This window comes from Physeter macrocephalus, unplaced genomic scaffold (genome assembly GCF_002837175.3).
Source record: "Physeter macrocephalus isolate SW-GA unplaced genomic scaffold, ASM283717v5 random_15, whole genome shotgun sequence".
NCBI lineage: Eukaryota > Metazoa > Chordata > Mammalia > Artiodactyla > Physeteridae > Physeter > Physeter macrocephalus.
In genome coordinates this window covers 1-15,682 of record NW_021145301.1, presented here as the reverse complement: position 1 = coordinate 15,682, position 15,682 = coordinate 1, and the positions used below count along the sequence as shown (strand labels likewise).

General features: G+C 54.7%; 1 protein-coding gene across 2 annotated transcripts in view; it reads left to right on the top strand.

Annotated features, from left to right (window-relative positions):
• Positions 1–15,676, top strand: part of PDGFRB (platelet derived growth factor receptor beta) — a 34,836-nt gene extending 19,160 nt beyond the window's left edge. For both annotated transcript variants that reach the window (XM_028483268.2, XM_028483271.2), the window contains 17 exons: positions 602–729; positions 845–1,016; positions 1,561–1,753; positions 2,460–2,575; positions 3,905–4,028; positions 4,462–4,673; positions 7,100–7,194; positions 8,095–8,227; positions 8,779–8,883; positions 9,255–9,365; positions 10,418–10,577; positions 11,638–11,798; positions 12,844–12,962; positions 13,204–13,326; positions 14,134–14,245; positions 14,683–14,782; positions 15,334–15,676. In XM_028483268.2, coding sequence (XP_028339069.1) covers positions 602–729; positions 845–1,016; positions 1,561–1,753; positions 2,460–2,575; positions 3,905–4,028; positions 4,462–4,673; positions 7,100–7,194; positions 8,095–8,227; positions 8,779–8,883; positions 9,255–9,365; positions 10,418–10,577; positions 11,638–11,798; positions 12,844–12,962; positions 13,204–13,326; positions 14,134–14,245; positions 14,683–14,782; positions 15,334–15,448 — 2,279 coding nt within the window. In that variant the 3' untranslated portion in view covers positions 15,449–15,676. The remainder of the gene's footprint in view (positions 1–601; positions 730–844; positions 1,017–1,560; positions 1,754–2,459; positions 2,576–3,904; positions 4,029–4,461; positions 4,674–7,099; positions 7,195–8,094; positions 8,228–8,778; positions 8,884–9,254; positions 9,366–10,417; positions 10,578–11,637; positions 11,799–12,843; positions 12,963–13,203; positions 13,327–14,133; positions 14,246–14,682; positions 14,783–15,333) is intronic.
• Positions 15,677–15,682: the final 6 nt, after the last annotated feature.

Sequence of the window (15,682 nt, the reverse complement as noted above, 5' to 3'; positions counted from 1 at the left end):
TTGGAAGGCAGGTGTGTTGCCCCATTTTACAGATGAGAAAACTGAGGCTCAGAAAGAGGATGGGGTATGTCCAAGGTCACAGGAAGCATTAATGGTGGAGCTGGGCTGTATACTGCGGTGGGCAAAGGCACAGGCTTTGAACCAGTGGGGTTTGAATCCGAGCTCTGCCACTTCCCATCTGAGTGACTTTGCACAAGACACATAATCTCTCTGAGTCTGCTTCTTCCTCTGTAAAATGGGGATAATACTGACTGCTTACCTAGTGGGATTATTGTGAAGATTAAATAAAACAAAAGATGGAGAGTACGTGGTTGTGCTCAATAAATTTCTTCTGTACTCAGATGCCCAGAGAGTACTTTGATTTCAAAATTGTTACCCCTTCTAGAATGTCAGCTTCGTGAGGACAGGAATTTTGTCTGTTGTGTTTCCTGCTAAAGCCCCAGTGCCTAGAATAGTAGGTATTTAATAAATATTTGTTGAAAGAGTGAATCTTCCACACCAGTTATCCCTTCCCTCTCTGGACCCCCACCCCCTCCCTAAACAGATGTGCTGGTGGCTGGGGGGTGACTTCCTCAGCCCTAAGCCAATCTCTTTCCACCAGTGTCATCCATCAATGTCTCAGTGAATGCGGTGCAGACTGTGGTCCGCCAGGGGGAGAACATCACCATCATGTGCATTGTGACTGGGAATGAGGTGGTCAACTTTGAGTGGACATACCCACGCATGGAGGTAATGCCGGGCCACGGGTTGGAGGAAGGGTCAGGCAGGAATGGATATTTCAGCTTGTAGCCTGACTTCTTGGACGTTTCCTGATGTGGGGGGCTTGCCCCAACTTTCCCTACAGAGTGGGCGGCTGGTGGAGCCAGTGACCGACTTCCTCTTTGAAATGCCCCACATACGTTCTATCCTGCACATCCCCAGTGCCGAGCTGGGAGACTCAGGGACCTACATCTGCAATGTATCAGAAAGCGTGAGCGACCATCGAGATGAAAAGGCCATCAATGTCACCGTGGTCGGTGTGTGCCTTAGGCTTCCCCCCAGCCCTCAGTCTGAACTGGACCCAGACCTTGTCACAGCCCTGGGGTACTGTCAGCCGTGTTCTTATCCATCTCTAGCCTTAGTGCCAAGCAAAGCCCCATTTTCAGGATAAACCAAAACCAAAGCACAGTACCAGCCCCAAATCCAATCCTAATCCCAACCTAGACTTCCCGCCTAGCCAGAACCCGAGCCCCAACCGGATTTCTAAATCTCAGCTGCCATCCCCGGCCCAGGCAGCCCCATCCCCAAATTCAGCCAGGCTGTAACTCATCTCCGCCACAATCCTGAGACAGAACACACCAAAGAGCACTACAACCCCAGTCCCAATCTTGAACTCAGCCCCCAAACCAATATCAGCCCCCAATTCGGCTCCTGCTCCAGTCCATCACAGTCCCAACCTGACCCCCAACTCAGGTAACTCCATCGCCGGTTGAGTTCCTAAAGCCTGAGGCCCCGCCCCCAGGAGGTGCTGCCCCATTGGAGGCCGGGCATAGCCCCGCCCCTGACGGCCGCCCCTTGCAGAGAGTGGTTACGTGCGGCTGCTGGGAGAGCTGGACCCTGTACAATTCGCGGAGCTTCACCGCAGCCGGACACTGCAGGTGGTGTTCGAGGCCTACCCGCCGCCCACTGTCATGTGGTTCAAGGACAACCGGACCCTGGGTGACTCCGGCGCCGGCGAGGTTGCGCTGTCTACGCGCAATGTGTCTGAGACCCGGTGAGCAGCTGCCTGTCCACTTCATTCTTGAAGTTATTATTCTCTGCAGCCGGCAGGCAGCCCACAGCCTTAAGCTACTTGACAATCCTATCGAGGCCCATCTTTCCTGAGAGCCTACTACATGCCAGGCGCCCTACCGGGGGCCTGTGCCAGGCACTGGGGGTGCTGCTTAGACCAGAACAGACAGTTCTAGCCTTCCTAGAGTTTCCTGTCTAGAGGGGAAAACAGACGCTGGTCATACGATCACCCAGATGTTTAGTTGTCCTTGTGATGGGTGGAGTCAGCAGGGAGCAGCCACAGAGAAAAAGGCAGGATGACTGGAGAAGAAGGTGCCAGGCAGGCCACTGCCACCTATGCAAGAATGGTGGCCCTGAGGCTGGAAATTAGCAGGCTGACCTGAGGTGCTGCATGTTAGGATAAACAGTGTCAGGCCTTTCTGAAAGGGATGAGATGTGGATGGATGGAGATTGTGCCTCCCCTCCACCACGCCCCCCACTCCATCCGTCCAAACCCTCCCTCTTGGCTCACTGGAGCTGCCTATGGGTGGGGATTCAAAAGTCCTGGCCCTGCTACTGATACCCATGTGACCTTGGCACTCCCCTTCCACTCCCTGGACCTTGTTTTTCTGTCTTTACAAGAAAGGTGGGGGCTGTAGGACTTCTTCCAGCTCTGACAGCTGGGTTTCCTGGCCTGTCCTCCTCATCAGGTATGTGTCAGAACTGACACTGGTGCGGGTGAAGGTGGCAGAGGCTGGCCGCTACACCATGCGGGCCTTCCATGAGGATGCTGAAGCCCAGCTCTCCTTCCAGCTGCAGGTCAACGGTGAGGAGCCTTCCACCCTGCTTTCCTTCCCCTGACCCTCCCACCCCCATTCTCTCGCCATTCCTACACTCTCCATCCACCCACAGGAGGAGGAGAAGAGAGAGTCCAGGACTCAGGAGGCTGGGTTCTAGGCCAGGCTCTGACACTGACCACTGCTGTGTGCACATCCCCTCTCTGGGCCTCAGTTTCCCCAGCTTTATGAGAAGGTCATTGGGCTAGATTGGTGTTTACAAAATCTCAGGCATTCACATCCCAGTGGCATGATTTTTCCTTCTCACACACCACTTACAGTATACTACTAATTAGATATTTATTGAGCAACTACAATATGCCAGTCCATTCAAGGTTCTTGAGGCCCTGCCATTGTGGAGCTTGCATCCCAGTACGGGGAAGATAAACATTCAAAAAGGGGAAAAAACAGCAAACCATGTACAAGGTTAGAAGGTAACAAGTGCTGTGAAAGAAACCAAACAGAAAAGCTGGGTAAGGAGGGTAGAGAGTCCTGGGGGCAGGGGAGTGGGTAGAGTTACAATTTCAAATAGCATGATCAAGATTGGCTGCATGGAGATGACATTTGTGTGAAGACTTGAAGAAGGTGAGGGCATTAGCCAAGTGGCTATTTGGGGAAAGGGCACACCAGGCAGTGCAAAGCCAGGAGCAACGCAGAAAGGCTTGTGTAGCCAGAACAGAGTGAAGGGGAGAGTGGTGGGAGATGAGGTCAGAGGTGAGACGGGGCAGTTGGGGGGACAGGAGAGGGTGGATCGTGTAGGCCTTCCTGGGCACTTGTATGGACTTTGGCTTTTACTGTGACTGAAATGAAGAGCCACTTCAGGATTTTGAGCAGAGAAATGACACAATAATGACTTAATGTTTTGTGAACTGACTTTCTAAAAATAAATTTATTTTGAATGAAAAGTGAACTTCTCCACTATAGATGGAAAATCAACATCACATGTCATAAATATAAAGCAACCACTAAAATAAACTCTGAGAAAACAAAACAGTGCTATTAAATTCTAACTCCATGTTCTTGCGGGTCCAGGGCTCTGTTCCTGAGGCCTGCCCTCTCTTTGTTAAAAGGGAAGATTAGCAAATCTCAGAGAGGTGTTAAAGACAGACTAGCACCCTACTGAGATTTTCCCTTTGAAGTACCCAGAAGGGGAATCTGTCAGTTTTCACAGGGTGATTCCTGGTATTTAATGTTCACCTGCAGTCTGAAGCTCCCCTCCCCCGAAGGGAGACTCTGGACCAGATCCTCCCAGAGGGCCTTTCTTACTCACTGTCTATCCTGACCTCTCCACCTCCTGGCCCATGCCCCTCTCCCTGCAGTGCCTGTCCGTGTGCTGGAGCTGAGCGAGAGCCACCCTGCCAGCGGGGAGCAGACAGTCCGCTGTCGTGGCCGGGGCATGCCCCAGCCACACCTCAGCTGGTCTACCTGCAGCGACCTCAAAAGGTGAGCAGACCCTGGGCCAGGGTCTCCCAGGGTACCCATAGCTGACTGGAAGGACCCAATGAAGGTCATCTAGTCCAATACCTTCCTCTGGGAACACTGTTCCAGGCTAGAGCCATATCCTAGAAGATGTGGCTCCTTGGAGATGCTCTGCATGACCTAAATTGTCGCCTTTCCTTACTTTGACCCTGAGGGTCAAAGGAAGGGAGTGGATTTTGCAATCCAGGTTCTCAATTCTGGGGTAGGAGCGCCCCTGCTGGTCAGTTGAGGGATCACGGGAGGAACCAGCTCAGGACCAGGCAGTGGGAAAAAGGAACTGGACGCGCCCAGCTTCCTTCCACCACCACCCCGTGGCTCTACCTGCTTTTGGCCTCAGTTTTCCCACGCGCATAGGGAAGCAAGGGACTGGAAGCCGACCTGGCTGGTTCTCCGGCAGGTGTCCGCTGGAGCTGCCTCCCACGCCGCTGGGGAACGCTTCCGAGGAGGAGAGGCTGCTGGAGACGAACGTGACATACTGGGCAGAGGAGCAGGAGTTCGAGGTGGTGAGCACACTGCGCCTGCGCCGTGTGGATCAGCCGCTGTCAGTGCGCTGCACGCTGCACAACCTCCTGGGCCAAGACGTTCAGGAGGTCACCGTGGTGCCACATTGTGAGTCCTCCATCCTCCGTAGCCCCTGACGACCCCTCACCCTCACCTCAACCCTGCTGCACTTGGAACTGTGCCTGTGTGCCCACAGCAGGCTAAAGTCAGCATTCATTCAGGGCCACGGCATTCAGGAGCATTGTGGGTGTATCTTCCCAGGCATTTGCACAGCAGCACAATATTGGCACACATGTGTACATCCACGAGTATATGTGTATAAACCATGACAATGAACAGTGCTATCTTCTTTTGTATGTACACTGTATGTATGTCCTAAGCTGTGTACGCGAGCATGCCTGATCCTTGGACATGGGTGCAAACCCTGCAAGTGTAGATTTGTAAAGCATGTAATGAAGAATGCCCAATCCCCACATACACGCATAAAGGTAGAGCGTGTGTCTGTAAGCGTGTACACTAGCATGTTTATGGGTGTAAACCCACTGAGGGTATGTTTGTAAACCATGTACATGAGCACCCCAATCCCCAGGCAGGTATATAAACCCACGTGTGTACGTCTGCAGGCGGGTACATGCAGGTGCACAATCCCCATACAAGTGTGCAAACAATGTACAACTCCCGTGCACGTGTGCACACTGGCATAGTGCACGTCTGTAAGCATGGAGATGCAGCACACCTTTTTGTAAAACTGTGCAACCCAATCCCCGTACGTATATGCTTGCTGTGCCATGCATGTCTGTTAGCAGGTACACATCCATGCATAATTCTTATCCGTATGAACAGTCCCTACAGTGCCCAGATGCTTTTGCTACCTGCCAGTCCCTGTGCATGCATGGACCTGTGTGCATGTGCTTCATTTTTTCACCTATTTCCTAATTCAGTAAATAGTCACAGGGTCGCAGCGTCTCACTGGAGAAGGCCCAGCCCTGCCTGTCCTCCTAGTGCCCACGGTCCAGAGAGGAGGCAGACAAGGAACTAGGCAACCTCACTGTGGGGGTCAGCATTTGGGGGGAAGGCCTAAAGGGAGAAGGGGCTCCATACCCAGCTGTGGGATTCAGGAAAGTGTCCTGGTAAAAGGAAGCTTTAGGTCAATACCTGAAAGGTAACTAGAGTTAGCCTGGTGAGGAATGGTGCTCTGGTCAGACGGAACAGCCTCTGTAAAATCCCAGAGGCAAAGTGGGTTCAGAGAAATTAAAGGAATTCAACCTGGCTGGAGAACAGAGTGTATATATTTAGGGGCTGGGGGAGGAGATAAGGGGGAGGGGACTAGTACGGGAGGGGGCTACAGGAGAAGGCAGAAGCCAGTGTAAGCAGAGCTATGAAGGCTGCACAAGGTGTTTTGGACGCACTTATGCCTACACTTAGGTAGGTCCATGGGCTTGTACAGGCAGATACTGCTCTATGCAGACCTGCCTCCCCCTGCCCTGTGGCGGAATGGGTGATGGGTTTTAATGCCTTATCTCACCCACACTCCCACACATGCACACATATCCCTGAGCAAGTGGACATCTGCAGACCAGCTCTGAGCAAAGCAGAAGTAAAGCTGTTATGTGCCACTGAGGGGGAAGCCATGCCCCAGCTCACGGGGAATTTCCATGGTTGGATGAAGGCCCCTCTTTTTACTTGGAGATGGCTCCCTAGAAGATGCAGGCTTCCTTCCCAGGATGGGGAAAAGGAAGAGGAGTGATGTTGGTCTGAGTCCCTGAGGAGGAGGGACAGAGCTCTCTAGTGAGCAGAGAAGGGCAGGTGGGTGACACAGGAGGAGGGAGTGAGTTCCCAGGGGACTTCATGGGTGGCCAGAGGGGCAGGACAGGGGAGGTGAGGATCTGGCTAGGGTGGCTGTGGAGGGAGTGGGAAGGAGTGGGTATCTGTGCAGCAAAGAGGCTGAGGCTTTGGGGGTAGAAGAGACTCAGAGCTTGGGGGCGGGGCGCCCAGAGTTGGCCCTACTTGGTTACCCCAGTTCCCTGGCCCACACCCCGATGTACTTTACAACTACCATCACTATGGAGGAGGAAACCGGCTCCTTTGTGCAGTCTGGATGCCTCAGGCTATGGGAGCTCAGTTATTGGGTCCATTGGCCTCTCAGTCAGGCTCTGTCCTAGCAGTGACAGCCCCAATGAGGGTGTGGATTCAGAGGAGAGGTAAACCACAGCCCAGCTGTCAGGGGCTTGCATCCAATCTGGAGCTAGGGCAGACAGGCCAGACTGACCCTGGCAAGGGCTGAAGGGATTTGGAGGCCAGTAGTGATCCAGGGGTAGTTACTGAAGGGCATGGGGTACTTATGCGAGGGGCTGGGGGTGTGGCCCAGAGGGGAGAGGCTAAGGGTCTGACATCATTAGCCAAAGGGAGATGGGGCTGGTTCCATTCTGGGCACGATAGGCAGAGAGGGATTTGTGGTGCCAGAGGTGGATTGAAGGGAGGGGAGCTGCCAAATGCCCTGTTTGCTCATAAGCAGCTCTTGTCTCTGCTTCCAGCCCTACCCTTCAAGGTGGTGGTGATCTCGGCAATTCTGGCCTTGGTGGTCCTCACGATCATCTCCCTCATCATCCTCATCATGCTCTGGCAGAAGGTAAGCCCCACCCTTGCCTGATGGGTGCAGACTGGCACACCATTTTTTGCACGGACCCCCCTGCCATCCCCTATTGCTGGAGGATCGGGCCATGGTCGGGGCCCAGCGTGGAGCTCAGGTGTGAAGTGATGCTGGGTGTTTGAGCTGCTTTCAACCCCAGCAGCCTGGGCAACATGGGCCTGGTCCAGGCCATCCAGGGTGCCCTGTCTCTGCTGTGCACCCCACTTTCCATCCAGAGTCCTGCTCAGGAATCATCCCTGCCCATCGCAGCCACGGGGCATGGGACCTTCAGGGTGGACTGCACGGGCTCCAGCATTCTTCCAACTCTGACCCACAGAGACTCCCAGGTTTCTACTGAAAGGCATTCTAATCCTATAAATCTGTCATTTCAATAGACTGTTCTGAGATTTCACCATTCCATGATTCCACCATAGGATTGCAGCACCCCATGATTCTATCATTCTCAGATTCCAATCCTGTGACTCCAGCGTCCTATGATTTCAACACTCTAAGGTTATATCTTTCTGAGATTCCCGCTGTGACTGATCCAGCGTAGGGAGGGGCCGTCCACATCCAGTAGAATGTCCCTGCCTTGTGTTACTTTCCAGGGCTGCCTGCTCCTGCCTTCCCATCTGAGGAGCGGCTGAGGCTCTGGGAGAAGCTGGTGCGGAGGTTCCGATGAGCCTGCCCCTCAGCTGTCAGCTGTTCCTCAGCACCTCCCCCTGACATCTGTTCCCGTGGAGCCCATGAAGGCCTTGGCTCTATAGATAACTTGCTGTATGGCTTCAGATATGCCCCTAATCCTTTATGGGCTTCAAGTTTTCCTGCCCCATCTGTTTCATAAGGAGCTGGATGTAGTGGTCCCCCTCTGATGATCCATCCCTCGTCTTGGTCCTGCAGAAGCCACGTTATGAGATCCGATGGAAAGTGATTGAATCTGTGAGCTCTGATGGCCATGAATACATCTACGTGGACCCTATGCAGCTGCCTTACGACTCCACCTGGGAGCTGCCACGGGACCAGCTTGTGCTTGGTCAGCCCAGGGAGGCCTCAAGTGGCAGTCTGGGGACTTGAGGCGGGTGGGAACACTGATGTCTGAGCACAGCCTTGCCATGATTAGCTTTGAGACCTAGGGCTGACGTCTTGCCTTCTCTGGCCCTAGGGCCCCGCCCTCTGTACAGTGGCGGCAAGATGATCCCCCAGGGACCGCCCAGCATTGAGGTCCTATGATCCAATGATGGTGTGAGATGGGACCCCTTCGTGGCGAGAGAGGAAGTATTAATCGAGGGCAGGCTGAGTGCCAGGCCTGTGCTTAGTCTAGCTGGAGAGGCTGAGAGGCCGTGGAGGAGCTGTGCTCCCCTCTGTGGGGAGAAGAAGGCTTCCAGGGACTAAAGAGGGGCCAGAAAGCAGGCAGGACTTAGGGGAGACCAGGAAGGTCGGCGAAGCACTGTGATTTTAGGAGTGTCCGTCGGAGAAACACCTTAAGTCCAGGGTGGCTTGAGGGATGTCTGGCTTGACCTCAGAGAGTGTAGGGGGGTGCAGCTTGCTAGTGCGCCAGGAGCTGAGAGATCATCTCTTCCCCAGGACGCACCCTGGGCTCCGGGGCCTTTGGGCAGGTGGTGGAGGCCACGGCTCACGGCCTGAGCCATTCGCACGCTACCATGAAAGTGGCCGTCAAGATGCTGAAATGTGAGTCCTGGGAGCCCGCCCCTCCCTTACCTCTCCCCTGCCCCCTCCCCGCACATTCAGGTACTCCCAGAGCAGGCCTCACGCTGATTCTCGGGGCACAGGAAGTGCAGTCACACCAGAGCCGGCAGCACTCCTGATTCTGCTTTGGGAAAGAGGCTTTCCTCACCCTGCCCCCTCCTCCGGGAGCCTCCCCGCCTCCTCCATCTTCCTCCCATCCTCTTTCCTCTTCTCCTGTGCATGGGTCCTCCTCACCCTCGGCCACCTGGGTCTTACAGCACAACCTGGGACAGAAGAGCCAGAATAGGCTCCAGTGGGGTGTCTGCGGGGCCTCAGTGACTGGACCAAGCCTGAGGGCCCCCTCTCTCCCTCAGCCACAGCCCGCAGCAGCGAGAAGCAAGCCCTCATGTCGGAGCTGAAGATCATGAGTCACCTCGGGCCCCACCTGAACGTGGTCAACCTGCTGGGGGCCTGCACTAAAGGAGGTACAACCCACCCCTAGAGGATTCTGGGGAAGTGCCAGTGGCCAAGGCCTGGCCGCTCCCCGCCCCCTCCTCAGTTTACGGACAGGACACTCCAGCTGGAGGGTCCGTGCCCACCCTGTCTAGTGCCCTCACTTCACAGAGGCAGATGGGTGTGGAATTTAGCAAGTCACCAAATCACATCACCTTCAAGACCAAAGGTCACTTTAGTTCACCAGTCCTAGCGGCTTCCAGATCAAGGGGTTCTCTGACATTTCAAAAATTTTCACAATACATTTTATTTTATTTTTACTTATTTATTTGTTTACAATACCTTTTAAAAACTATAAAAAGTGACAGCTCATGTGACACTGAAATGAGTTATAGCCCCACCTCTGGAGCCCACCAACCAGCTTGCTCACTGTGAGCTGCTTTCACTTGGATCATAGAATAAGGTCTCTCCAGCCAAATGTGTTTATTTGAAGCTCTGATTACAAGTTAGGCTGCAAAAAAAAAATGTTATTACTATTTGCAGCTGCTTATTGTGAGATTTGGGATTTTCCTCGGTATTGTGCAACAAAAACAGAATACAGAAGTACACTGTGTACGTAGGCCAATTTATGTCTGCAATGACCACACATTTCAAAATTTTTGATTCCACCAGTATGTTTAAGCTGCCACTGATTGACTTTAAGTCAGTGTATCGTGCTTGAATTTAAACAGTAACCTGGTAATAAGCAGTTACCTTTGTTTATTTTGTATCCTGGGCTCCAGAATCAGCTTTATCAATAACAGCTAACCCTGTGCTTGCTACTTGCCAGGGACTGAGCTGAGCTGACAAAGGCATTGTCTCATGAATGCTCAATGCAGCCCTTTGGGGTGGGTATTACTAGCCCCATTTAAGAGATGGGGAAAGTGAAGGTCAGGGAAGCTAAGTGCCTTGCTCACGGTCAGGAAAGTCCAGGTTTGCCTGGCACCTAAGCCTCTTTGCTGACCCACGTGCAACCCGTCATTAGCCTCATGGCCCTGATGGGAAGTCCCCCCCGGGGACTGTCCCTGAGCCTGTCCCTCCGCAGGGCCCATCTTCATCATCACCGAGTACTGCCGCTACGGCGACCTGGTGGACTACCTGCACCGCAACAAGCACACCTTTCTGCAGCGCTGCTCCAACAAGCGCCGCCCGCCCAGCGCTGAGCTCTACAGCAACGCCCTGCCCGTTGGGCTCCCGCTGCCCAGGTACTGGAGGGAGGGTGGGACCTGAATCTCTGGGGAGCCCTGAGGAGCACCTGCTCACTCCTTCCTTGTCCAGGACAGAAAGCTGAGGTGAGGGCGGGCAGAGCCACTCCTGGAACCAGGTTTCACTTGTTTCACCAGCCAGCTCAAGACCTGGCCCCTGGCCACCCCAGAGGTGGGCAAAACTATAACGGTGGTGATGATGGTGGCGTCGGCTACCACCTACTGACTGTCCGTGGTGGGCCAGGCCCTGCGCTGAGCACTCTGGAGGCTCAGAGGGGATGATCCCCTTGACCCCTCCCGCCACCCCATCTCATCTTCTCCCGTCGTCGACAGGGAGCACCTGGGGCCCTCCTGTCCCAGGCTGACCCCCTCTGTAGTGCTCCACACTCTACTCCTCCCTCGCCACAGCCTCCCCCCTCCTCCCCACACCAGTCTCTCCAGTGCCTCCAGGGCAGCTCATCCCCTTTCTTTTTTTTCTTTTCCAAAAATAACATTTCTTTGCTAATTACAAAAGCTATACATGTTTATTGCAGAGGCAAGAGTCAGTTCAGAATAGCGTTACAAGACATTAAAACTCACCCGTGTCCTCCCCAACATTTTGATTGATTTCCTTCCAGTCTTTTCTCTAACCCTAGAGACACATGTGTACATAGTCCTGCAGCTCTCGGGGGAGCTGCTGCTGCAGGCAGAGGCATTAAGGCGATTCATTGCCCACTTGCAGGGCATCGTGGCTGGACGGTGCTGTAGCGGCCACAGGAAGGCACTTGGGTACAGCCCCTTCCTGTGACCCTGGTCCTGGGGTGCTGGCGTCACCCCTGGACGTAAGTTCTCTGAGGACACACCCTGGGTCCTAGGTCATCTTGGCAGACCCAGTGTCCAGCTCAGGGTGGGTCTGAGGTTGGCTGGAAGGGCTCACTACATGATCATTCATATTGTGACAGACTGTGTGGGCATGCGAGAGTGAGGGAGAGAAGAAATGCATGAGTGACGGGGCCTTGCAGGACGGGGAAGAGAGGGAAGAGCCTGTGCTTCTCCTTTTGTAATGCTCCTCTGCCCCCAGCCATGTGTCCCTGCCTGGGGAGAGCGATGGTGGCTACATGGACATGAGCAAAGACGAGTCGGTGGACTATGTGCCCATGCTGGACATGAAAGGGGACGTCAAATACGCAGACATCGAGTCCTCCAACTACATGGCTCCTTACGATAACTACGTCCCCTCTGGTGGGTGCGCACAGGGTCCTCACGCCTGTGTAGTCGTGCATTCTTTTTTTTTTTAATTTAAAAATTTTTTTTTAATTTTTGGCTGCATTGGGTCTTCGTTGCTGCGCACGGGCTTTCTCTAGTTGCGTCGAGCGGAGGCTACTCTTCGTTGCGGTGCGCGGGCTGCTTCTCATTGCGGTGGCTTGTCTTGTTGCGGAGCACGGGCTCTAGGTGCGCGGGCTTCAGTAGCTGTGGCTCGTGGACTCTAGAGTGCAGGCTCACTAGTTGTGGTGCACGGGCTTAGGTGGCTTGTCTTGTTGCGGAGCACGGGCTCTAGGTGCGCGGGCTTCAGTAGCTGTGGCTCGTGGACTCTAGAGTGCAGGCTCACTAGTTGTGGCGCACGGGCTTAGTTGCTCTGCGGCATGTGGGATCTTCCCGGACCAGGGATCTAACCCGTGTCCCCTGCATTGGCAGGCGGATTCTTAACCAGTGCGCCACCAGGGAAGTCCCATGTAGTCATACATTCTTTTCGAAACCTTTCCTCTGCCCAGCCTGGCAACAACCCTGCTAGGAAGGTGACCTTGTGCCCATTTCATAGATGCAGAAACTGAGGCTAGCCACCTGCCCAAAGCTGCTGTGTGGTGGAACCCCAATATGAACCCCCTGTTTCTGGGTCCAGAGACGTGTACACAGCCCACAGGGAGGGGAGGAGCTAGGGTGGGCGCAGGGGTGCCTGACCTGCTGGGGCCTCGGGGAAGAGTGGTCTGCAGGTGCCAGGCTGATCTAGATTCCCTAAAGAGCAGGCAGGCCAGGCTGAGCAAATGTGGCCCAGGGCTAAAGCCAGAAGTTTTTCTGGCCAATGATAAAGAAGGAGAATTTAAGTTAGATATTTGGAAATTGTTTTCCTTTTGTGGGAGGCTTAGAGGATCAGGAGTCTTCTCTCTGGGACATTCAGCCTCCACCATTCAGCGTTCTCTGGGACGCTCAGCCTCCTGAGCCAAAGGCCAGGAGTTCTCCAGCCCCAGGGAGACACAAGACAGTGGGTGTCCTTCTGCTCTTTCCCTAGCTCCTGAGAGGACCTGCCGGGTGACTTTAATCAACGAGTCCCCAGTACTTAGCTACACGGATCTTGTGGGCTTCAGCTACCAGGTGGCCAATGGCATGGAGTTCCTGGCGTCCAAGAACGTATGTGTGGTCACAGTGAGCACAGTGGGGTCCTGGGGAGGTGGGTCACCCAGCCAGCCAGGGTGCTTCCCTACACGGCCCCCTGTGGCAGCCCTCTGGTGGGTGAGGACGGCAAATGCCCTCACACCTGGTGGCCCCTCACACCTGAGCAGCGATGCATATTTCCCAAAGCCCCTGACACGGAGAGTCTTTCCCCGGAACTGCCCCCCACGGTCTCAGCTCCCATCTCCTCCCTCCCCAGTGCGTCCACCGAGATCTGGCAGCCAGGAATGTGCTCATCTGTGAGGGCAAACTGGTCAAGATCTGCGACTTTGGCCTGGCTCGTGACATCATGCGGGATTCGAACTACATCTCCAAAGGCAGTGTGAGTGCCTTGCCCAGTCCTCGTGGTTCACGTGGCTGTGGCTCATGGGAGGTCAGGACAGGGTTCTCGTGGCCTGACCTGCCCAGCGGCAATGGGCTCTGCCTGCCTAGCCCTGTGTGCAGGGATGGGAAGGGGAGCCACTAGCTGTGTGTGGGGTGGGGGTGAGACGCCGAGGCCCGTGGGGTAGGCCGGGAGCTCAGATTTGCTGGTCGTGGCAGGGGGCAAGGGACCAGCAGCTGTAAAGGGTCCTGGGGAGGTTGAAGGGGCAACAGGCCAAATGTGCTGTCCCAGTAGCGATGGTGAACAGAGGAAGAAGCCCAGGTGACAGGCTAAGACAGATGAGTAGATGGCAGGCAGTATTTGGTCCAAAGGTGACCATCCGGCCTCCCACTCATGTCCCCACTTCCCGCATAGGGACAGAACTGGAGGGACACTGGGCCCCAGAGATCTAAGGCAGCTAGGATGAGAGCTGGGTGACACCTTGGCACGTCTCTTCCTCCCCCCAGCAGGGGCCTCTCCTGGGGTCAAGAAGGGGAGCCTGTTCCATGAGGAGCCTCAGACCCTGGGGCTCTCCCTCATGGACAGGGGTTACCATGTCCCCAGCTTGTGCGAAAAGAATCTCAGCCTCCTGATCCTCTGAGCGGCACTGGGCTGGGCGTGGGAACCGTGCGCCAGCGGAGATGGGCCCTCAGGGACCGAGAAGTGAGAAAGAGCTGGGGGTGGGGACTGCCAGGCTTCCTCCCGGCTCCCAGGTGCAGAGTGGGGCCCGGTCCCTCCTTGCACTCAGCAGCCTCCGCCCTCCCACAGACCTTCCTGCCTCTGAAGTGGATGGCCCCCGAGAGCATCTTCAACAGCCTCTACACCACCCTGAGCGACGTGTGGTCCTTCGGGATCCTGCTCTGGGAGATCTTCACCCTGGGTACACTTCCTTCTTCCTCCGGTCCTCAGCCTCACGGCACAGCATCCGCCCTGACGGCTCACACCTCCATCCTGGTGGGGCTGGGGGACGGGCTCTGGGACAGGGCTCAGAAGCTCTGCTTCTTTCTTGTTACTGTGTGACCTTGGCAAGTCTCTTGCCCTCTCTGGATCTCTTTACCTCCCCATCTCAGTAGAGATGAATTTGGACAGTGACATCAAAAAGCCTGCTTGACTCCGGCGTTCTCTGGTTCTCTGATTCTGGAGAGGGATGCAGTCTCTGTCCAGAGCCTATGAGGGAGCCCACATTTCCCAATGCCAAGGCCACTGCACCCTCACCGACGCTGGGGTTGGTGTGCCTCTCCCTGTCCCATGGAAGAAGATTCTTGCCTCTGTTCCGACACCGCTGAGCCTGTGTTTCTTGTCTCTTCTCCCTAACAGGTGGCACCCCGTACCCAGAGCTGCCCATGAACGAGCAGTTCTACAATGCCATCAAGCGGGGCTACCGCATGGCTCAGCCTGCCCACGCCTCTGACGAGATGTGAGTGGAGCACTTGGGAAGATACTTTGGGTGCAAACAGTAGATATCCAACTTTACCAGCTTAAGCCAAAAATAGATTTATTAGTTCAGAGATGTAGAAAAATGTAGGTATAGCTGGATCCTGTTGTTCATAAGACATCATCCACACTCTCTCGTCCTACCCCGGGGCTCTGCTCTCCTCCACATCAGCCTCACTCTCAGCTTGGCACCGTCCAAATGGCTACGTCCTAGCTGCTTTCACCATAGTTCCAGTGAAAGGTCCAGAGGTGACTTGTCAAGGGCTCAGCTGGGGTCACCTGCCCATCCAGAAAACCAGCCACTGAGCTAAGGGGATAAAAATGCCTACTGGCCATGCCCGTGTCATGTGCTCACCAAGGTGTGATCAATCCCATGGAACCACTGAACTGAGGGTGATGGGAGGGCTTCCCAAGGGAACATGCAGGTGCAGTAATGGAAAAACCCGTCCCCTCCTAACTCTTCATTCCTCCCCTTGTTCTGGGAGGTGGCAGACCCTGAGCCAGAGACCCTGACCCCTCTACCCCTCTCCCCAGCTATGAGATCATGCAGAAGTGCTGGGAAGAGAAGTTTGAGATTCGGCCCACCTTCTCCCAGCTGGTGCTGCTTCTCGAGAGACTGCTGGGCGAGGGTTACAAAAAGGTATGTTGAGGCAGGGTTGGGGCGGGGAACGGAGAGTTCTGGTCCAGAAGTAGACACAGGGTACAAGGCTTTGTGTGACATGCTGGTATTTGGGGGACCATCCTTTCCCCTCTCTGGGCCTCAGTTTCCCTGTTGGTACTAATAAGGAATGGGCTGGAGCTGTGAGTGTAGTTTATTTTAGCAGCATAGAGTTTTTTAAAGTGAAACCCTATGTGGAAGCTGATTAATTTAAAGTGGGGGCAG